The sequence below is a fragment of the Propithecus coquereli genome, unplaced genomic scaffold (assembly GCF_000956105.1).
Source record: "Propithecus coquereli isolate 6110/MARCELLA unplaced genomic scaffold, Pcoq_1.0 Scaffold882, whole genome shotgun sequence".
Taxonomy (NCBI): domain Eukaryota; kingdom Metazoa; phylum Chordata; class Mammalia; order Primates; family Indriidae; genus Propithecus; species Propithecus coquereli.
The window spans coordinates 2696-26567 of NW_012155085.1; the positions used below are offsets into that span (position 1 = coordinate 2696).

The following is a 23872-nucleotide window of genomic DNA, read 5'->3' on the forward strand; positions in this document are numbered from 1 at the left end:
ACAGAGGAAGAGGTTGGAGACAAAGGTGGGGATTATTGATGGAGATAGATTTCAAGGAGGCAAGTAGGAATATAGTCAAAATAGTAAGTGGACAGGTTTACCTAGATGGCAAAGAAGGACATTCTTTCAAAAGAGGAGGAAAGCAGGGATACTTGGAATCCACTAGGGATCACTTTAAAGACCAAGTTCTCTGCATACAGTTGCTGGGGGAATTAATCCTTCTTTTATGTCTTACAAAATGGCTGTTCCTCTTCCAAAATAATCAGGCTGTCCTCATTCTTGTGAGCACTTCTATTTATGTAGCTTGCCTCCTTATATGCAAAGGAAAGGAGAGAGCAGGAAACAAGTATTTCCTAATATTCCAATACTGAAAATAAGGAGTATAACTTTTTCTTATTCATATGAAGGTACATTCTCAGTAAGAGCAGCCTCGTTATACTTCCTTCCACTCCATCATTTTTGTAGCAATACCATTCACTAACATCTCAACAGAAATTTAAATAATATTTATTGAATTGAGTGCCCCCTTTTCAGAAATCCCTATCTTTTCTGCCAACTTTCTATTCAGATGTTAACTAGAATTCAAACATCTATGTGGAAATGGGTAGAGACCAAAGAATGGGATGGAGAGGGTCACAAATATGCTGTATGCTATGGGCCCATCGTTCTCAAAGGATGGTCCTAGGTCAGCCGAACAACTCAACACCACAATCGGGTGGTTGCACAAGATAACAGACCGTTTCTATTAATAATTACCCTCTAAGTGGTACATTCTTGGGGTTTTTACAAACGTCTCATTGGAGCGTATTTAGCGGGGTCTATTTTTCTCGGTTTCCTAGCGGGGACAGGCCGAGGAAGACGCCTCGATTTAATCCCTAAAAACTGTTGCGGCAGAATCGGACGCCGAGCTGAGAGGGTCGCATAGGGCGTCTTTCTTGTCCACCTCATGGTGATTTTCATTTACTTCCAGAGCGTCTCATTCTGGCCTGAGCATGTGTAGCCGTGATTACAGAGATACGTTCAATCTCTTTCTTTTTCTATTACTTTAGAGCTTAAGGTTACCGGCTGAGAGAGTCACCGAGGCGCATGTTTAAAATTTTGTGTACATTTTAGTGTCAAGGGCAGGAGTTTAGAGAAAACCGGAATACCCATTTTACGTTACCTTGTTACTATGTGACATTGGAGAAATTCCTTAATAGACAAGATCAGGTCATTTTAAATAATCCGGATAAATGGCCCAGAGTCTCCATACTTACTAAATTTGTTCACAATGACATATTTGTATGACCACGTGGCCTAATGGATAAGGCGTCTGACTTCGGATCAGAAGATTGAGGGTTCGAATCCCTTCGTGGTTGCGTTTCGCTTTTTCACTCCCCAATTCTCATTTACCAAATACCACTGCACATCGCCAGGACCCCAGATTGATAGCATTGGATCACTTTCAGAAAGAGAATCTGAATTCTCTGCAGTACTTTCCCATAGGAAGCAGGATGATGCGTCGGAGTAGATCTCTCCCATGATCCGACTGTACTTCGGAAGAAGCCCTTGGCGAGGCAAGCACAGAGGTGTGTGGAGTGCGGGGCTATGAAGGTTTGGGAGATGGGAGAACCGGAGCCCTGGCTCTTGCTTACCCTCTTCTAGAGGCTTGGTGGGCTCAGTGAGTGTGGCGGGAGCGGCAGGGCGCGCGTTAAGGAGCTCCATTCACCTGGTCCCGCAGGCGGCGACCCTCGCTCTTCCATTGGTCCACAGAAGGCGCTCGGTTAAATATTTGATTCTCAGACACACAAAAAAGTGTCTGTATCTTGAGAGCTTTGTCTTGAAGTCAGTTTAAACATCGCCCTCTTTCGAAAGGAAAACCTACACTTTAGAGGAGCTGGGGAAATACACCTTGTAAACTCCGCTCCAGAGTCAGGTGGGTGCCGCCTGCGACGGGAAGCCGTCTTTCTCCCCGCCACTGCCAGACCCGCTCCCGCGTCCTCCCGCAGGTCGCGGCGAGACTGTCCGCAATATCTGAGGAACAAAGTCCTAAACCCAGACTTGAAAACAGGAGAAAGGCGAACGAGGCAAAGATCAGGACGAAGAGGACGCAGCTTCTCCAAAAGCGGAAAGAATCTGGCCAAATACATTTGAATATTTAGATGAAATAGACAAATTATTATTAATAGAACCATATGACGTATCAAATTAGATTCAAGAATTAATAGCAATTACGAATAGTCTTAAATAATGAAATAAATGGAATTAGTTGTCAAACATCTTCCTACTGAGAAAATCCCATGTCCCATTGCTTATCCGGGACTTCTTCAAAACATTCAAAGATTCAAAGAGGAAATAGTCTAATGAGACACAAACTCTTCCACGGTATAGGGGGGAAAAAAAAGGAAGACCCGCTACTACTCTTGCAAAATTCCATAATAATATTTTTCCAGATAATGTATCCTTTAAATAGTTTTATTGAGGCATAATTGTTGTACAATAAATTTCACATCCTTTAAACGTATGTACATTTGACATATATATAATCATGAAACCATCACAACAATAAAGATAATGAACATAGACATTACACCCAAAAGTTTCCTCATGCCCTTTTGTAATTTCTGTCCTTCTCCCACAACCACTGATCTGCTTTCTGTTGTTATATGTTTGTAGTTTTATGAAACATTATATGTTTATAGTATAGTTTTTAGAATTTTATGTGAATGGAATCATACAGTATGAACTCTTTTTTTAAAATTCTTTCACTCATTATCATTATTTTGAGGTTCATTAATGTTATCGGTTGTATCACAAATTCATTTCTTTTTCTTGCTGGATAGTGTCAGGTTGTACGGATATATTAGAGTTTGTTTATCCATTCGTCTATTGATGAACATGTGGATTATTTCCAAATGTTTGGTTTTGGCTATTATAAACAAAGCTGCTATGAACATTTGTGTATAATACTTCGTATAGATATATGCTTTCATTTCTCTTGGGTACATACCTAGGAGTCAAATGGCTAGGTTGCAGGTAGGTCTATATTTAATTTTTAAAAAAGAAACTGCCAAACTGAAGCTCCTATCCCCTTTATACATGAACTAATAGAGACATTATGAGAAAAGAAGATCACAGGTCAATCTCACTCTTGAACACAGATGCAAATTATCCTGGAAGTTAAGGATGTTTAAAATGAATTATAAGTCACAGTCATGTTTAAAATGAATTATAAGTCATTTTGGTCTTGAGTTTATACCAAGAACGCAAGATTAGTTTACTATGAGAAAATAATTCGGCACATTAGGGCTGAAAAAAATTACATGATCACCTCAATAGAGATACAAAAATATTTGTGAAAATTTAGCATTCACTCATGATCAAAACTCTAAGCCACCTAGCAATAGAAGATAATTTCTTTAACCTGGTAAATGACCTCTTTGAAAAATTATAGTAAATGTCGATCTTAAATGTAAAATATTTAATATTCAGTCATATTTAAAAAAGAAATAAAAAGTATGATTGGAAAGGAAAAAACAAAACTGTCATTGTTCTCAGATAGTATGATTGTATACAAAGATAAGGTATTAGATTATGACAGATATATTATAATCTAATAGATTATAAAATCTAATACATTATATTGTATTTAAGTGACAAGATAAACCATATAACATATGCTACATACAATGAGAAAATAAAGGAATTAAAGGATAAATTCTCCACTATTTTTATGTACAATGAGTTATTTCACTTTTTACTTCATATAAGCCCAAGAATGTGACAAACAAACTTTACCTATTAAACAATTTTCTTTTAAATTTTTAATTAATCACTGACAAGCTTCCTTCAGCGATTCTGACAAATGTGATATAATCCAAAACCAAAAGCAGCTCCACTCTGCTGAAATTCTCCTTCCCATGTTCTGAGTGCCTTTCCAACCCGTTCCCTTCCATCCATCCTTTATCTTCCAGGTCCTTCCTGAAACTGAACTCCATGTGGATTATATAGGGCTGCAGGATTATAAGGCTTTGTGAACTTTTTTGAACCTAGAAACCCATTTGTTTCTCTAGACTTTTGAAGTCTTCTGAAAGGTTTCTAACCTGAATATAATAGTTCAAAGCAAGGACACTGAATTGTGACTCAAAATAATCAAAGCTCTTTAGGACAACTATGTGAAAGTCTTTCTGTACCATGGCTGTGGAGATTACTGACTTCATTCCCACACTACCAGGTAATAATAATACTACCTCACAGGACTAAATGAGTTAATTTATTGTTTTAAAATGTATTGGGGCCGGGCACGGTGGCTCACACCTGTAATCCTAGCTCTCTGGGAGGCCGAGGCGGGAGGATTGTTTGAGCTCAGGAGTTCGAAACCAGCATGAGCAAGAGCGAGACCCCATCTCTACTAAAAATAGAAAGAAATTAATCGGACAACTAAAAATATATAGAAAAAATTAGCCGGGCATGGTGGCGCATGCCTGTAGTCCCAGCTACTCGGGAGGCTGAGGCAGAAGGATCGCTTGAGCCCAGGAGTTTGAGGTTGCTGTGAGCTAGGCTGACGCCACGGCACTCTAGCCCAGGAAACCCAGTGAGACTCTGTCTCAAAAAAAAAAAAAAAAAAAAATGTACTGGGATTTGTTTTAATCAGGTATGATAAAACACAGACATGGAAATGGCTGTCATGAAAGAAGTTTTTATACTCACAGATCCTGAGAAACAAGAAGCACAGGACACCATGCAAGGACACATAGGGAAGCACCAGGGTGGTCAGGAGGCAGAGGGAGTGAAGGGAAAATATGGACAAGAGTCTGTATTGTAGTTTTTGTGGGAAGGAACAGGCGAAGCAGGGTACATAGGCTAAGAATTGCCTAGTTTGAATAATTTCAGCATGCTCTGGGGCATAGGGGCTATCTCTCCTTGGTTGGTGTAAGGTTTTTGGATGGGCGGCAGCAGAGAAAGAAAGACAAGCAGAGGGTAAAGGGCAAGCAACGAGGCTTTATTGGGGTGAAGCGGAAAGAGAGCACTCCGGACGAGGTTCACTGGTCCCGAGAGAGGGGGCCAGAGAAGTCGCGCACCCGGAAGTGCTGAGCGGGCTTATAAAGATTTTGGAGTTGAGGGATGGGGGTTTCTCTTCCGCGCGAACTTTTGGCGCGCAAAGTGGAGAGTTCTTTGTTACAGCCTTTAGGGAGGGACTTATGGGCTTCTTTTTCTTTAGGGAGGGGAGGGGTGCCCGCCACCAGCCTTACAGTTGGTACCTTGCTCTAGGTGATTAGGGCAGGGGAATTGTGGTCAAGAGTGTAAGAGCTTGATAAAGAAGTGATTGGGACTTGGGCTCTGGATAACTTGATTTGCATAAGAAAGGTGCAGTCACAGGGGAGTTGTTTACTCTCTGAAGGAATTGGCTAGCCCTGGTGGAGGGGTGCATGCATTCTCTCCAAGCTAGGCAAGGCCCCAAGATGTCAAGTAATCCTCCCCCTTGGCCACCCAGAGTGCTAGGATTACAGGTGTGAGCCACGTGAAACAGAAAATATAATATGTGATTAATACACATGTATATTTAGGATGAGGCATGGCATTTGGCATGCATTCAATAAATGGTATTTATTATTTAAATTATGAATTTATAGCTTAGAGGCAGTAAAATGATATACCGAGGTCATGTAGTTGACAATCATAGAAGGAATTCAATTTCCATATTCCTACTTTAGGGCTCTGTCTATAGTAGCGTATTGCCCGTCACACGTTGTTACTAATTCCTTACTGTCTGCAACTGTTAACCTTTGTTCACCTTATAATAACTGGATCTTGAGTAGTAAGGAAGCCCTTTCTTTACAGGCCCTACCTCATGGTTTTGATGCAGTAGCCTAATGACTCTGCCTTCCCAGATCTCTGTGTTTCAGTAGTTCTGATAAACTTTTGAGTACCTTTGAGACATGCCTCTAGCATGAGAAGAAAAAGTAGCCCAGACTCAGAAAGCAACGTAGCAGGCATATCACATCTGCCAAGAAAGCACCCATGTAGCAATCAGGTTAAGAGCAAAGAGTAGAGGCTGATAGGGCTTTGCCTACCCACTGGATCCCTACCTCCCCTGCAGGGATAGGGATAGGGTAGCTTGCAGGCTACCACTGAAAGATATCAAGGCCAGTAGTGAAACATCAGATCCTATAGCTCTCAGCCATCTCAGAGCCAAGGCTTCCATTCTGGCCCACATCCTGGTCAAGACAGAGTGAGGGATGCAGCCAGTATTGCAGGAGTTTAGGAACAGAAGGTAGAAACGGGAGAAGGAGAGAAGGCGAGAAACAAAAAGAGGAAAAGGAAGGAGGGTGGGAAAAAGAGTAAGAAGCATGAAGGAAGAAAAGAAAGGAGGAATACTAACATTCACAAGCTACCTACTATGTGCCAAGCATCTTTAAATGTGTTTCATTTAATCCTCACCAATAATCGGGTGGCTATTATTATCTCCATTATACATATACATACATATATATATATATATATATATATTACATATATGAAAGTCAATACAGAGAGAAAATAAACAACATGTCTAAATCCATTTACCTAATAAGAAGATAAACTGGGAATCAATTCAAATGTTCTAAAATTTAATTTATTTTCTCTGTCCAAAATTAAAAAGCTATGTTATGGAATAAATGAAAAGAGTAATGAGTGAAAGCAAAGAGTAGAGGCAATATATAGGGGAAGGAAAAGAGAAGAAGGAGGTGCAGAGAATTGAGAAGCAGGGACCCAGTTTGTGATAAGGTATTCAATATCCTTCACTGGAATGGCAGTTGAGCTAGGGTTGATCTTGTTTAAATCTCAGACTCTTCTAAGAAGTAATCACTTATCAATTAAACAAATATTGATGTATTTAAATTCCAGGCATTCCTCTTGTTTATTCCTCTTGTCATTGAAATTTATAACAATTTCAATAGTCTCTGCCTTGAGAAGTTTAACTGCAGTGATATCAACAAACCAGGCCAATGCCTGGCCTGGCTTATAGGCATGATTCCCTGTGACTGTCTCTACTACTAATTATGTTTGTGTTTGTGCTCTTTAAAATAAGTTTACAGCCGAAAGGAACAAGGAAAAGATAAATCCACTGCAGCAGGAAGAAAGCAGTATTAGTTAACACTCCTTTTGCTTCTGTTTTTCCAATAAGGAAAATAATATTTAACGTGGAAAAAGAAAAAGATTAACAAGGAATATGAGACTAAAATTGTGAGAGGATAAAAGGAGAGTATTCACCATAGTATTTAAAGATATACACCCATTGAAATAGTATCTTGGGATATGAAAAATATCATTAATCAATTGTAATTCTATAATTATATCTACAAGAAGTCCTGGAGATGCAAAAAATATCCTGAGTTCATAAAAGGTAACTGAAATTTTAGAAATCTAAAAGGCAAGCTTAATATAGAGGTTCTGTGATTTTGTACCACTTAGCTGTTAGCAGAATGCATTGTGAAGGTTTGTGTAGTGTGGTGTTCACTAGGTGAAGGCCTGAGTTTACAAAGGACAATTCGTAAGAAAAACACTGTGCAGCCAAAGTAGAATTCTAGGTCTGGGATCTAGGCTCTATATTTGGACAAGTCTTACTACATTTGAACTGATTTGGTGGAGGATATAATATGCATTCTGATTAAATTTGCATATGATTGAAATTGGTTATGATCAATGACAGACTTGAGTTCCCTAAATTGCCATTAACCAGGAGGATGGTTAAACTTGGAAGTAATTAATTGCCCCAGCACAATATTGAGAATGACAGCAACTTTTAAATACAAGATTCATATGTTTTAGTTGATCATATGCCACACTTATTTTTAAATAATACTCAAAAGAAAAAAAAACTTTGACGAGTGATTCATATCCCTAATATGTAAAGCATTCCTACATATAAATAAAAAATCAAACAAACCAAGGGAAAAGTGGGAAAAAATCTTGAGTAGTCACTTCACACACAGAGAAAAAGATATTCAAAAGGAAAATAAATATTTGAAAAGATGCTGAATTTCAAGAGTCATCGGAAAAATGCAAATTATTATAATTGGGTTTCTTAACAGAAATATGGTAAGCTGGAAAATAATATGATAAGACCTTCATTATACCCAATATTCAGATGAAGAGATATTTCCTCTATTTTTTTTTAAATAGTGATGAAAGTAGGCAACCTTGTTTTATTTTTGATCTGAGAGGAAAAGCATCCAGTCTTTTGCCATTCACTAATTTGTTGGCTGTGGGGTTTTTTTTTTTTGGTTGTTGTTTTGGTTTTTGTTTGGTTGGTTTCTTTGTTTTGTAGATGCCCTTTACCAGTTCTAGCAGGTTCCTTTTTACTCCTACTTTGTTGAGTGTCTTCATCATGAAAGTTGTTGAATTTTGTCAAATGTTTTTTCTACCTCTATTGAGATGGTCATGGGATTTTTGTTTTTATTCTATTGATGTGGTATATTACATTGATTGAATTTTGGATATTAAACCAATCTTGCATTCTTGGGATAAATCCCATTTGGTCATGGTGTATAATTCTTTTCATATGTTGCTGAATTTGGTTTATTAGCATTTTCTTGAGGATTTTTGTGCTCATGTTTGCAAGAGATATTGGTCTGTAGTTTTCTTGTGATGTCTTTTCTGTTTTTGGTATCAGGGTAATGATGGTCTCATATAATGAATTGGAAAGCATTACCTCCTTTTCTATTTTTTTTTTTTTTCCACTCAACAGATATTTACTGAGCTCCTACTGTGCATACAAGGTACTGTGAAACCAGGGACCAGGAAGCCAGCAATTAGTTTCAAGGAATAAAGTAAGAGATGGTGTTTCTGACAAATTTCAGTGTGTTTCACCCGACATGATCTTGAGCCGAGGGAAAAAATGACTAAAAAGCAAAAGGGGAACCAGAAAGGTGTTCCAAGTCTCCCTTGAAGATAAGGCTCTATTTTATACTACAATTAAAGTTTGCTTCCAAAACAGACAAAGCTCTATTCAATCAAGAAGTCTGAAAAAAGAAATCTTTTTAGCCAATCACTCTAAGCACTTGTTACACTCACAGAAGAGCGGGAGCGCCCTCCAAAAGGTATGACGCAGCGGTTTCTAAACAATACCTCCTGCTCTTTGGCAATAATCTCGCTTTAGATCAGGCCCCAACTACCTCCTGGCGCCCACTAGATGCAAGGCCTGGGCTCAATGTTGTTGAACAAGCTTATTGTGCTCTCGACTACGACAGCATAGGAAGCAGAGAGAGCAATTTCTGTTTTATTAGTTCCTTTTCTTTAAAGTTCAGGCAAACGTGGCCTCGTGTAGGTGGAGGGTAGGGGTAAAGGGGCGAAAGTCGATTAGGGACGAACCCCAATTTCCCTTGAATTCTAACTGTACCCTCCCTACCCAGGACTAGGATGAGAACAAATTCCCTGAAACTCATTTCCAAAACGGGTCCGCCAACGGTCACCCTCTTCACGCTCGGCCACGGAGCTCCCCGGGCCAGGGGCCGACCCTGGAGTGCAGGGTGCAGGTGCACCAGTGCAAGGTGCACTCTCTGACCCGGGCTGGGGTCGCCCCCTTCCCCGCCCAGACCTGCCCGGTCCTCCCCGCGCGTCACTCCCAAGGCGGGCCTCGCGCACTTACCCCGGGTTAGGACCTTAGGGATGAACCAAGGCACAAGGAAGCCGACGAAGCCCCAGAACACGCTCATCACAGTGAGAGGCGCCGTGAGGCCGTGATACGCCATGGTTGCGCCGGAGCTGCCCAGCCTCTGCCTCCTTTTCTATTTTTTAAAAGAGTTTGTGAATAATTGGTATTAATTCTTCTTTACATACTTGATAAGAGTTAGCAGTGAAGCCATCTGGGCCTTGGCTTTTCTTTGTGGGTTTTTAAAATTATTATTATTATTACTAATTCAATCTGTTTGCTTATTGTAGGTCTATTCAGATTGTCTGCTTTTCTTGAGTTGGTTTCCATAGTTTGTGTCTTCCTGAGAATTTACTACCTCATCTAAGTTATTTGATTTATTGGCATACAATTATTCATAGTATTCCTTTATAATTTTTCTAAAATTTCTGTAAAGTCAGTAGTAATGACCTCTCTTTGATGTCTGATTCTAGTAATTGGAGTTTTCTCTTTTTTCCTTAGTCAATCTAGGTAAAGGTTTGTAAACCTTGTTGATCCTTTCAAAGAACTAGCTTTTGGTTTCATTGATTTTCTCTATTGTTTTTCATTATCCAGTTAATTAATTTCTACTCTAATATTTCTTATTTCCTTCCTTTTGCTTGCCTTAGATTTAGTTTGTTCTTCTTTTCTAGTATCTTAGTGGAAGATTAGATTATTATTTGGAGATCTTTTTTCTTTTTTAACATAAGAATTTATAGCCTTGATGTAAATTTACATGTAAATTTTCCTCTAAGCCTTGCTTTATCGGCATCCCATAAGATTTGGTATGTTGTGTCTTCATTTTCATTTATCTTAAAATATTTTCTATTCCCTTTCTGATTTCTTCATTGACTTTTTGGTTATTCTTTTTTAAAATTCTTTTTGTTTTTATAGATTTAGGGAGTACAGATGCAGTTTTGTTGCATGAATATATTATGTAGTGGTGAAGTCTGGGCTTTTAGTGTACCCATCACTCAAATAGTGTACATTGTACCCAGTAGGAAATTTTTCATCCCTCATCCCCCTTCCCACCCTCCCACCTTTTGAAGTCTCCAGTGACTAATACCCTATTCTGTATGCCCATGCTTACTCATTGTTTAGCTCCTACTTATAAGCTAGAACATGTGGTATTTGACTTTCTGAGTTATTTCACTTACAATAATGGCCTCCAATTTCATCCATGTTGCTGCAAAAGACATGATTTTATTCTTTTTTGTGGCTGAGTAGTATTCTATGGTGTATATATACCACATTTTCTTTATCCAATCATCTTTTGATGGGCCTTTAGGTTGATGACCCATTGGTTATTTAAAAGTGTGATATTTAATTTCCACATATTTGTGAGTTCCCTCAACTTCTTTATGTCATTAATTTCTAACTTAATGCATTGTGGATGGTGAAAATACTTTGTATTATTTGGATTCCTTTAAGTGTATAAAGTTTTGTTTTACCACCATGTGTTTTATGTCTTTTTTGTTCTTCTATGGTCTGTCCTGGAGAATGTACCATGTATACTTGAGATGAATGTATATTCTGGTGTTGTCAAGTAGAGTATTCTATAGATGTCTGTTAGGTGTAGTTAGTTTATAGTGTTGTTCAAGTCTTCTATTTCCTTTCTGGTCTTCTGCCTAGTTTTTTTACCCATTATTGAGAGTAAGGTATTAAAATCTCCAGCTATTAATGTTGGATTGTCTATTTCTCCCTTCATTTAAGTTTTTGCTTCATGGATTTTGGTGCTCTGTCATTAGGTATAGATTTGGTTATAATTGTTATCTTCCTGGTGGTTGATTGTTCTATTGTTTTTAACAATTCCCTGGGGTATAGATTGCTCTACAGAGCAATCCAATCAAATTCTGTTTCCTTGAAGGAAGAGTTTCTGAGGTCAGTGTTTGATTTTCCTCTGCAAACCAGGTGGCTTACAGATTAGCCTATATCTCCAATGAATTTACCACAACCTTCACTGATTTTGAAATCACTGTTAGGCTTGAATTTTTCCATTCTCTGTTGCCAAAAAGTCAATTCCTTTGGGAAGAGATTAGGAGCTATCTATTTTATGGCCACCTTCTCCTCAGGCAAAATCTCTGAGCTAAGGCTCTGAAGCTGAAGATAGGGATAATTCATGGTTTTCTCTGAGTAACACCTCTGCTTTAGTAGGTAATGTTAAGTCCAAAGTCAAGAGGGAGACGCATGGAAGCCTCAGGTGTAGCAAAATGCTCTTTATTTGAGCATCTAGGTGCAGATGGGTGGAGATTGAAAAGAGAATCCATGCCAGGAAGGGGGGAGCGGTGGGTTTTATAAGAGGTTTGAATGGAAGTTTGGGGAGGGTGAATTTTTTTCTGAACAGCAACCGGTTCTGCAACTGTCTGTGGTCAGAGTTAGATTTATAATCTCCGGCCTCTCCAGACTCCTGCAGCCATTGTTTCACAGGCTTTATGATCACTATCTGAGTTTTCCAATAACCGCATTCCATTTTATACATACTTTCTGGGTTCCCACACTGAGCAAGCCTAACAGGTAAGCCTCAGGTGAAATGAGGTCTTCAGGTCTTCTGAGCTTGGGATTACCCTACCAGCATGCAACCACTGCCTTGCTTGCTGGGACACAGGTGATTGGGGCCCCAAAATCCACAGTGGTACCACATCCATGATAGAGCCTCCATTCCATGAGAAGGAGTTGGGTAGAAAAGGGAGCCACCACTTCTCAGTTGCAATCACTGGAACCTCAGCAATCAGTAGCTGGGTACAGGGTAGAAAAACGTTGATGCCATGTGTCCCCAGGATAATGGCCCTCGGACTGAGAGCTAGGGAGTAAAGGAGGCATATGTTCTTCCTTGCACTGGTTTATAGTGGAGTTTTCATCTCACTGAGCTGGGAGGAGGATAGGGAGGAAGCAATCCTGTTTGTCTTAGTCTGTTTGGGCTGCTGTAACAAAAATACCTTAGACTGAGTAATTTATAAACAACAGGAATTTATTTCTTACAGTTCTGGTGGTTGCGAAGTTGAAGATTAAGGCACCAGCAGATTCAGTGTCTGGTGACAACTTGTTCTCTGCTTCGAAGGTGGTGTCTTTTGCTGCATTCTCACAAGGCAGAAAGGTGGAAGGAGTGAAGAGCTAACCCATGCCTCTTTTAAAAGGTCACTAATCCCATTCTTGAGGGCTCATAACTTCTATTAAACAACGTTTCTAAATAAAACTCTCATTACTTAGTCACCTTCTGAGGACCTCTTAATACTATCATACTGGTGATTAAATTTCAACATGTGAATTTGGGGGGGACACATTCAGACCACACACTGGTTCAAATACCACACACTAATATTAGTAGATTTTCTTTTTTTTTTGAAAACAGAGTCTCACTGTGTTGCCCGGCTAGAGTGCCTCCGTAGCGTCAGCCTAGCTCACAGCAACCTCAGACTCCTGCGCTCAAGTGATCCTTCTGCCTCAGCCTCCCGAGTAGCTGGGACTACAGGCATGCGCCACCATGCCCAGCTAATTTTTTCTATATATTTTTAGCTGTCCAAATAATTTCTTTCTAATTTTAGTAGAGACGGGGTCTCGCTCTTGCTCAGGCTGGTTTCGAACTCCTGAGCTCAAACGATCCGCCCGCCTCGGCCTGCCAGAGTGCTAGGATCACAGGCGTGAGCCACTGCGCCCGGCCAAAATCACTGTTTTAAATGTATAAATGCAACACAGGCTAAGGTAAATGCAAAAAAACAATAAGATAATTATTTTAAACTCTTCTCAAGTCTCGGATCTTGAGAAAGCCATTGTTTGCATGTGTTACATTTCATTTCAGGCTTTTTCTTTTTCTTTTTTTTTTCACGTAAGACGGGGAAAGGGAGGCACATCTCACGCATGCGTGTGAAAACCCAATCATCACACTTATGAACTACAAAAGGATCGTTTTCAGGCTTTTTCTTTGAAGATTTACAGAGAAAAATTTTAAAATCTTTCTTCCAGTTATTAAACAATATGAAAAAAATGGAGCCTCTCGCCAGCATATTCCTATTTATTTTTTCAAACGGAATGTCCTTTGGCCCTTCTGTGACTCAGTCTTCTAGTGGGTTTCCCAGCATTACATGGCAAATCCACTCTAATATGCCCACTTTTCTGAACTTTGGATCTCTTATTTCTGCCATCTGTCACAACAGTTTTGGCATTTCTACTACATTTAGTGAGAGCCACTTATTTTTCTAACCAGTAGCCATCCTAACAGTGTGTTGGGTTCTTGCCCATGTGTAAAAAGTCTGTATTCAGGGAGTGTGCACCCATATCAATGAATTCTTCTTATCTAACTTTATGTTCCACTCTCCTTGTTCAGGAACACTTAGAATCTAGTTCTGTACAGGGCAGATTTTGAGTGGGTGGCAGAAGCACATAATGTTTCACAGGACAGAGTCATCTGTATGGTTTTCAAGCAAGAAGGATATCCCAACCTTTAATAAGGAGCAGTGGACTACTTCTAAAAGTTTCGAGGGTCCTGGAAAATCTGGAGAACTGAATGTTCTAACACATCAAACCTAAAGTCTCCATCCAATGTCTCATGGTTCTATTCTTTTCCAGTCAAGGCCATGACCTTGGCATAGAAAATTATCTAGGTTGGGAATTTAACTTTCTTTGGAGTTCTACATAATATTCCTATGATTAAGTCTTGGGCCTGAAACTATGCTTTTTGTATCCTTAAGTTGTAGGACATGAGAAGTTCTTTATATGATTCCATAAAGGCACACCTTTACGGCCAGCCTTAATCTAATGATACATCATTCTCAACCTTTAATTGTTTCTCTCCAAAACATCAATTTCCTCTAGCAATGGTTATTCACTTCTATTATCTTATAATTATCATCTCCTCCATGCTTCTCAAGCACGTGATACATCACATCTGCTAGTACATATCCTTCAAAAAGTATACACTATACCAGTTCAACTTTGGTGAAAGTTTTAACAACTGCACTGCTACTTTGTGCCAGTGGCTGTTTGTGCTCCACCCATCGCCTCCTCATCGACCAGGTGGTGAATAATTCCCCTTCCGAAATCTCATCTTAGCATCTTCTTTCTCAGAACATTTTTGGTACCAACAACTGTAGGTTGGGTTCCCTGGAAAGCAAACTCTAAGGTAGAGATTTGCATTCAGAAAGTTCACTAGAGCATTACCTCAGGATCAATATCTGATGAGTTGAGGGGAGCAAAGAAGAGAAGCAGGATTTGTCACAGGAAAGAATTGGGCTGCAGTGCAAGTAAGAACGGCCATCGGCCTACCCCTTGGGGGTCTCTGCACCTGGAATGGCCCTTCAAAGTTGTCCTAAATTGAGCAGTCAGGACTTAGCCTTTATATCCCTCATGGACCAGTAATTGGATACAGACTGGAAAGGGGATAAACTTGGCCTGAGGCAATTCCTGAAGAGGGATGACAACTGAGAGCCATCATGTGACAACATTTCAAACATCTGGGAGGATAAATCTTTGTCAGGGGGGCTCAGGTAATCTGGGTAATACACCATCTGTGATAGAGTGAGAAGGAGGAGAGAGATAAAATGAGTTCAAGCAAAATATGAGATTAAAAAATCACCACAGAGATGCTGCAGAAAACATTTTATTGGACATAGAGGAAGGGCTGGTTCTGAATCTGAGGAACTGAGAGTTGAGAGGGGAAATCCCATCCTTCAAAACATAAAGGGCATTCCTGCTCAGGTGCCAAAACCTGAATGTGCTAAAGATCAGATAATAAGGGAAGCTTTTGTATGGCTAAACAGAGAGGGGCTCTGGTTCCCACCAACATTGCCCTCTCTTCTTGTGAGGCAATGGTCCTGCTCCCACTCTACCTTGGGGCTCCCACAGAAGAATGGCAGGTGAGGGGACGTGTCACGGATGAAGACTGATCTGAAAAGAGTTGGAAACTGACAAGACATGTTTGTCCTAGGGGACAAAAAAAATGTTATAAAGTAAAACCTAGATTATATGACCATAACCCAGTTGGGATGTCTAGGGACATTGATATTCAGGATATGACAGCAGACTGAACCATTCTCGTGGAAGGAGGATTTTCCTTTGATGCATATGAATGATTCAATTTGTAGCAGAGGTCTGGAGACCTAGGATTTCCATTTTTATTCTTCACCCACATACTCTTACAAGGAGAAATAGCAGTATCCTTCCGAATATAAATCTACTTGGTGGAGAGTGAGAAGTTTGGCAGTATGAAGGTGATTTAATGAAGTGGAGGCCACTTAGGAAGAGAGTGTGGCAAGAAGATAGATTTTTTTTTTTTTTGCAACAAGTCTTTAGGTGAGAAGTAGGATGGCTCCTGCCCCTAACTCTGCCTTCCTATTTAGTTTTGAATTGCTTCAAGTACGCCAGGATGTCTGACTTGACTGTGCTGACTGTAGCCCGGTGGGACCAGCGCATGACGGGGACTCCATTGGGCCCCACCAGGAACTTCTCAAAGTTCCAGCGGACATCATGGACTTTTATGGGTTCCCAGGAGATATATCGGAATGAGGCCAAAATCTCAGAGGGGTGAGGACAGGATTGCTGAAGCAAAGAGATGGAAAAGGGAAATAACATTATTTCTGCTCCTGAATGATCCAGGCTATTTTCACTCACAGGTAATCTACTTCCTTCTATACCTACATATTTTAATTTTTTGTTATTCCCAACAAATCCTATATATTCTTTAAATCACCACCATGCCAACTACCAAGAATGTTGTAGCTGTTGTAGCAAAAGGCTGCTCCTTCTTTCAGTTTCTCCTCATGACTCCATCACTAACTTATGCTGCCGTAGGCAGGATATGTTACCTCTCAAGCTTTTAGTTTCCTTTTCTTCAAAGTAAATGGCTTGGATTAGAATGTGGTTTCCCAGGTCTTAGGGTTCCATGGGCCAGTAACATGTCAATAATTATTTTTGGGGACCAATATTGAGTTACTAATATTGTGTCAAATAAGAAAAGGAATTTAAAACACCATCATTTCATCACTTAATTCAAAAAGACCATTGGAGAAATAAATTGCATATGGGTCATAATCTTTGAACAAAGGGCAGCCTTATGAGTTAGATGAGTTTGTAAAATCCTTCTTACACTGTTCTATCTTTAATTTACTGAAGATATTTAAAAATCTTAATTTGGGCTAGTCTTGGTCCACAGTCCAGCATATAGGAACAAATTATTCTGGTGGTTTTTAGGGTCCTTTCAATTCTGGCATTCTCTATGTCCAAAAATCAGTGTTTCATAAAAGGTGCTACTACATTGTATCATATCTGTTGATTTCTAACTCCTTCTCCAGTACAAGCTCATCAAATGTAAAGACTGTAGCTTATTAATCTTTATATCCTTATTATTTAGCCTGCCTTATAGATGGCAGACACTCATTACATGTACCTTGAATGAATGAATGAATATCAATGAGCAAAAGAGGGTGATCGCAGTAAAAGCTGTCATTCCACACAACTCTCTCCACCAAGGCAGAGTCCGCCCATAAATACTAACAGATTAGATGCCCATCCCATGCTGATCTGGAGATTTCCTCCAAAAAGACCAATCCATCTTTAAGCACAAGCCCTTGGGTTCTGCCACATCAACTCTATCCTAGGAATATTAGGGAAGAGGAGGAGACTTAGACTAAGAATTCACTCACCTTCAAGAAGGTAAAGATGTTCTGTTCTTCTTCGCCATTCACATCCCCTTTCTCAAAAAGCTGGAAATTAGGTACAAATCCTCCCCCTGGGCGGACATACCTGCAACAAGCCATAACGTTCCCAGGAAGCTTCAGAATGTGAGCAAGAAGGTTATGATAGGACACTAGGACACGAGAAAAGGCTGAAAGAGGGGGCTGGTGGGGAAATAAGGTCATTTTTTTGACTTCAGGCACCCTGGTTCATTTTGTTTCTCTCTATCCTACAGCCCATCTCTGTTCCCTCATCATTTCTGTGCTCTCTTCTCCACAGTCCATCCAGGTCTCAGCCAGGGATCGAGATAGCATCTCTGGAAACTACCAGGCTCTCGTCAGGGTAAGCCAGTGTTAAAATCGGCTTGCATATGCTCCTGAGCCTATCAATCCACACTGCCTCTTCAGGAAAGTCCTGAGCTGGAAGGGCCTCTGGAGACTGAGGGAAGATGGACAGGGGCCTCCTATTGTGTTTCAAGCAGGCACTTACTTGAGTCCAAGGAGAATCTCTTTGTTGTCTCCTGGTTCTTGCTTTCCAAACTGGTTGCAGGGAAAGCCCAACACAACTAGGCCGGAGGGCTTCAGCTCCTCCTGGAGTGCATTTAGTTCTGCGGATACAGAAGGAACAACATATTGGCCTGGCTAGAGATTATGCTTTGTGCAGGGATCTTTCCCTGGGGTTTCCCATTTTACAGAGAAGGAAACATAGGCAGTGAGGGGGCACCTCTAGATCAGAGAGACTGTCCATGGCATGGCCGAATTTAGACATCAGATCTTCAGACACGCACTCAAAAGCCCTTTATTGTAGTGCAGGATTTCCCAAACCTGCAGCACACCAGAAGCAGCTGAAGGCTTCCTTAAAAATAGAGATGCCCAGGTCCCATTCGAGAAACTCTTCTGTTCCTCTGAGATGGGGTTTCGTTATCTTTACTATTCAAAGGACGATTTTTTTTTTTTTTTTTTGAGACAGAGTCTCACTGTGTTGCGTAGGCTAGAGTGCCGTGGTGTCATCCTAGCTCACAGCAACCTCAAACTCCTGAGCTCAAGCGATCCTCCTGCCTCAGCCTCCCGAGTAGCTGGGACTACAGGCATGAGCCACCATGCCCAGCTAATTTTTTCTATATTTTTTAGTTGTCCAATTAATTTCTTTCTAATTGTAGTAGGGACAGGGTCTTGCTCTTGCTCAGGCTGGTTTCGAACTCCTGAGCTCAAACAATCCTCCCGCCTCGGCCTGCCAGAGTGCTAGGATTACAGGCGTCAGCCACCGCGCCCGGCCTAAACGGCGATTTTTAAACAAACCCAGGTTTGAAGATCATTGCTCATCAGTTGGCCTTCTCTGGTTGGTTAATTCATAGATCGAATCTTTCTTTTGTAAAGGAAAACAGACAATGAGGACAAAGCTTTTCTTCCCTGTACAGGCTGGCTCGCTCTGAGTGGACTAGAAGTAAACCTCACAGAGACAAAGAGAACCAGAGAAATGTCAAGATGTGCTTCTTGCTGCTCTTCAACAATCCTTGAGATGTAAAGGAAGCATTCTACCTAAAAACCCTCAGTGATATGCCAAAAAAACAAGCTTCGATTGCCTTTTTCCACTGCCAGGAAGTCTTCCAACTTGTCTGCTCAGACTTTCATAATCAACTTTGCTAGCTCTCTCTGAGCTAGATGCCTTCAGTCCCTTCACAGACGCTAGCCAGTCCCACTGATTCAGCTCAGCCAACTGGTATCTCCTCTTAATCCTTTGTAAAAAAAATAGAGATTGCTTTCCTGTTTTCACAGGTACTCAGTACCTCTCCCCCTACCTTTCCCTCTTGTCTTCAGCACTGCAGATAATCACTTCCTTTAGGGAAGAGACAAGAAATTAGCAAGCCTATTTTCCAATCCTTGAGTAACTATTCCTTGGTTTCCTCATCTATTATTTGCAGAGCAGAAAATGAATAACTTGATTTTTAAAGTTCCTAAAACTGGCAAAATAAATTATGGTCTAACAAATATTATTCAGTCTTAAAAAAGTAAGGAAATGGTCTGAACTCAAAAGTATTTTTTATTAATTAAAAAAGCAAGGCAGCAAATTTTATGAAAAACAGAAAAAAGAAACTATATATATTTTGTAAACATGATAATGTTGGTCATCTGTAGGGAGAGGAAGGAGATAGAGACTTTTCATTCTAAATTTTTTGTTCCTTTTGAATTTTGAAACTTGTGAAAATATTACCTATTTGAAATATAATTATTAATAGAAATAAAAAATGAAGTTCTTATTACTTCAAACATAAGAAATACATCTGTCTCTGGTATAATTCATCCTGTTCATTGTTCATTGTTTTTTTAAACTACACTGCCTAAAATATGACAAAGAGAGAGGGAGAAAACTACACCCAAAGCAGGAGTTGAGGTAGGAGAGGGAGTATTTGCCTCTGTTAATCACCTTCTTTCCCAGCTCTCACTCCAGTCAAATGCAGCTCTGGGTATAAACCCTCTTTCCCTCTTCTCCTTGTCATTGTAAGTTACCTGTAAAATCTCGGAAAAGTCTCGAAAACATGGATTCTCTCTCCTATATTTTTGGAATCTTCTGAAAGGCTCCTAGTTCTCAGCTACATATTGATCTCCTGAAAATCTCAGGGCAAAGCAGAAGCAAGGCATGGGGAAAGGGTGAGCATGTTTTTTTCTGTAAAGGGCCAGATAGTAAATATTTCAGACTTAGTGGGCCATGTGGCCTCTGTCACCACTACTCCTACAACTACCCAATTCTGCCTTAGAGCATGAAAGCAGCCCTAGACAGTATGTAAATAAATGAGTATGGCTGCATTCTAATAAAAAATCTCTGTTTACAAAAACAGACTGGCCAGATTTGGCCTGTGGGCCATAGTTTGCTGACTTCTGACAACAACAGAGGATGAAGTCACTTGATTATGAATATTTATTTGGGCCATAATTTGCAGACTTCTATTAATAACATTGGAGGATGAAGTCATTTAACTATGAGCATTTATTTTGGTGCATAATTAGAATTAGAATATAATTCCAAGTGATATAGAATATAATCTACTGGAAAATTTAGTCCCAAGGAGATGTGGTTATGAATTCTTACCAGGATACTGAGCTGTCAGACCACAATAGGTGGCCACGTTGACAAATAGGACATGCTTGCCCACATACCGCTTGAACTGAATGTATTCATTTCCATTAATAGCAAAGGCCTCATAGTCAAAGATGGTGCCTTTCACATCTTTGTAGCAATCCATCTGGAAGATTTTATTAAATGATAATATTAGTACAATAACAACAATTCCCAGCATCTGTTTAATCGTTCAAAGCACCCAAAAGATAAGACATGTATTAACTGAGACCTAGAAAACAAACAAGAGATGTCTAAGGTGTCAGAGACAAGACTGAAATTGGGTCTTGTGGCTTGGAAATTAAGAGTTAAGTCTCTCTTCCTAATATCCTGGCAGAGGCAAGATACCAGAAAATACTTGGGTGAATGGAAAAGAGCAGAGATTCATGAGCTGGGATGGGAGAAGCTGGAAGTAAGTGGGGCCAAAGAGGAAAACACACTGCCTTTCATGCTTCTGTGAAAGGCTACTCCTTGGCTCCTGGATTGAAAGCATTCTGCCTGGACTCTCTTAGATAAGGGCAGGTTTTAAATTGCTCAACTATCTTAGGATGGCCTAGTTACTTTCCTTTCCTCAGGTCTTCTGACTTCTGACCCCACTCATCAGCATGGTAGAGTGGAAAGAACTCTGGCCTGGGAATCAGAAGACAGCTCTATTGTTAAATTCCTTTGTGAACCTGGGCAATTCTCATCCCTGGCCCTCAGTTTCCCCAGGAGTAAAATGAAGACATTCATCTAGGTTACTATTAGAACATCAAGGGGCCTTCTAGGTTTAAGATTCTAGAATCTAGTATTATCCCAACCTTGAATAATTTTCTTTCTCCCATCACTCACTCATATGATGGTCTTGTAAGCCAATACTGTGAAACTCCAGTTTTTTTGTAGAAAGGAGATCTACAAGAAAAAGAACAGATCTCCTTTTCCAAGAAAGGAGATGGAGAGCCCTGAAGTCCATCTGCAAGTCGGTCACTGAAATCTGTCTGGCATCGTCTGACCTATCACACATCCCACGCCTCACCCCATTGTGCTCCAGGTGTGTAATACCCACTTTCATTATCAGCTCCATCTTCTATCCCATTCCTTCTCAAATCTCCTTAACATATTTGAATAGACTTCCACCTAACATTTGTTAAGTTCTACATAGCAGAAATAAGTTCTACCTGAAAATTTCATTGCATGTTCTTATGTTAAATGCCACTGCAAGAGAGTACTCCTCTTATTCCTCTTCTGTCCCTATCCTTCCAGGGTCCATGCGGTACCCAAGGTGTACTGATGCCACAAGTGCTCACTGGCATATCCTGATCCTATCTTTCCCCTATATTGGGGAAGGTGCTACAAATTGCTCATGGACTACAGGGGAAAAGGAAGCTATATATCCAAACCATCCAATGAGAAAAAAGAAGAAAGAAACTGTCTAGAGAAAGGAGAGAAGGGCATTATCTGATAAGAAAGGTCCAGACTTAAACTGGGATTAAAATAGACTCCTAGAAATGCAGTGGACTAGAAAAGATTTTAATCAAACACCATCTGCCCCTATCCAGAGAAGGTGTAATGCAAAACAAAACAAAATCCAACTTTTTCCAACTCTGTAAGTCCACTGATTCTATCACTAGCATACCATGTCATAGCTACTCACTTCCTACTCTTGGGAAGAAAGATGTTTTCCCTATGCAGGTTTTTACACCTTTCCCTAAATTTATATGCACATACATGAACCAGCAAAACTGAGGCACGTATATAAAGAATATTATATGAAAACATCTGTTCCTATAAATTACTGACATCATGTTGGGTACTAGGGTACAGGAGCTCAGACAGACTGAACTTGAAGACTCCTTTCAGTCCAGTTAACTCCTGATGTTGATTGCTGTTCCAAATTTATTCAAGTCTGCATGATGTATCTCAAATACCTCCAGACTCAGCTTTTATTAAGCAAATTCTACAGTCCTAAGTCTCCACACCTAATTAGGCAGCACTGGGTAATACCAAAACCATATCAGTTCTCAAAATAGAAAGTCACCCAGAAGGTTATCTAGTTAATTTTAGAGGGGCAGCAGTGGGGAGATCTCACTAGAGCTGCCTTTTGTAGAACACATTAAATGCTAATAATTGTTGCTCACCCATCCATAAAGTAGATATTGTCACCCATAAACTTATAACTAAGCAGAGGCTAACAGAAGTGAAGTGACTTTCCAAGGCCAAAAGTGGTAACCTGTCTGTGAATGAACGTTTGCTTGTCCTTAATGTCATGATTCCTCTTTGCCTCCAAGTCATCTCCTTCATTACAGTCCTTTCCTGAATTTCCCCTTCCACTGCCATACGCACGTTTTATCAACAAGACAACAGAGCCATGAACTGAGAACAGAACTGAGGCCAGAATCCAAGACACCTGACTCCAAATCCAGTCGTTTTAGGCCTCCAATTATTTTTTCCATGTGTTTTATGTTTTTCTGATAACTTTATCACTTTATCCATCCCTAAAACTTCCATATTAATTTTTTTCTCCTCTGCATGTGGTTCTTGCCGAGTTGCATCTGAGATGGCTCAACTCAGCCTCTCCTCCAAACCATGTCAGTTCCCACCTACTCTGACGCCTATTGCTGTCCCACGCCTCAGACTCAGCTCTGATACAAATACTGATGCAGATGGAGGGGTTCCCAGGGGGCTTCCACCTGGAGAAGGAGAGGAGAAAGGGCTACAGCAAGGAGAATTTCTTCCCCAACCATATGCAACTCAAACACCACCCATTCATAGAAGTAAAGATGATTCAAAGAGAAAAGTTTAGGGCAATCTGCAAAGAAGAAGAAAGCAGAGGTCAGAGTCTTAAAAGAAGACTGCAGGGCAGGATCTAGATGCAGGACAGAAGAAGTAACATTTGAGCCCTACCGTGCTCTCCCTGGAGCTCACTCACCTTCATTTTCTCCGACATGGGATTTGTTTGCATGAAGCCAGCTAGAAGAAGTGGGAAAAGATAGCTGACTCTCAACTGTGCAGTCATGACTAGTGTTTGCAAATTACCAGTCTGAGGGCCTGAGGTCCTCATGCACCTCTGTGGTCTTTTGATATCTTGGCAAGGACTATCACAAGCTGCATGAGTGGGGTGTGAGAACCACAGAGCTCAAACCATGTCCTCGCCCACACACACCCCCATAAGCACTCACTGCTCACCAGTGCAATGAGGACCTGGGACTCGTACAGATTCTGACAGAATTATAAAAAGGTGATGGCAAACCCTCTTAGGTCCTTGAAGACTATTGTCCATTTTTCCTGAATGGATACTGACACAGCCTCTCAGACATTTGCAATAAAGTCACCACAAAAGGACCTAGACATTTCAAATGCTATTTCTAATGTTATTTGAGTCTTTAAAAAGTCAAAGGATGAACCACATAAGATCTTTCAAAGAGCTTTGGGAGGAAACTTGCCTGAGTGGGGGATATATTCACAATATATGTGCAGGACAGC

At 40.3% G+C, this 23872-nt stretch overlaps 1 protein-coding gene and 1 non-coding gene across 3 annotated transcripts; one reads left to right on the forward strand and one right to left on the reverse strand.

The window, feature by feature from the left end:
* Positions 1–1285: 1285 nt before the first annotated feature.
* Positions 1286–1358, forward strand: TRNAR-UCG. The gene has a single exon. It is a non-coding gene; the product is annotated as a tRNA-Arg (tRNA).
* Positions 1359–15955: 14597 nt separating this feature from the next.
* GPX5 (glutathione peroxidase 5) lies at positions 15956–23407 on the reverse strand. Of its 2 annotated transcripts, XM_012664350.1 has the most exons (5): positions 23319–23407; positions 20384–20537; positions 17786–17903; positions 17266–17365; positions 15956–16162 (listed from the first exon to the last, which is right to left on the reverse strand). In XM_012664350.1, the coding sequence occupies exons 1-5, from the start codon at positions 23403–23405 to the stop codon at positions 15956–15958; spliced, it is 666 nt and encodes a 221-aa protein (XP_012519804.1). In that variant the 5' UTR covers positions 23406–23407. The 2 variants fall into 2 exon arrangements, with proteins under 2 accessions (XP_012519804.1, XP_012519805.1); XM_012664351.1 differs by lacking the exons at positions 15956–16162; positions 17786–17903 and having other exon boundaries at positions 17304–17365; positions 23319–23405.
* Positions 23408–23872: the final 465 nt, after the last annotated feature.

Excerpts from the sequence above, each read along its gene's own strand:
- GPX5 (XM_012664350.1), bottom strand. The coding sequence starts at position 23,405 with ATGACTGCACAGTTGAGAGTCAGCTATCTTTTCCCACTTCTTCTAGCT. Across the intron at positions 17,904-20,383 it reads TCTGACAGCTCAGTATCCTG|AACTAAATGCACTCCAGGAG; the intron begins GTAAGAATTCAT and ends CTGTATCCGCAG. Across the intron at positions 16,163-17,265 it reads ACATCTTTACCTTCTTGAAG|CAATCCTGTCCTCACCCCTC; the intron begins GTGAGTGAATTC and ends TCTTTGCTTCAG.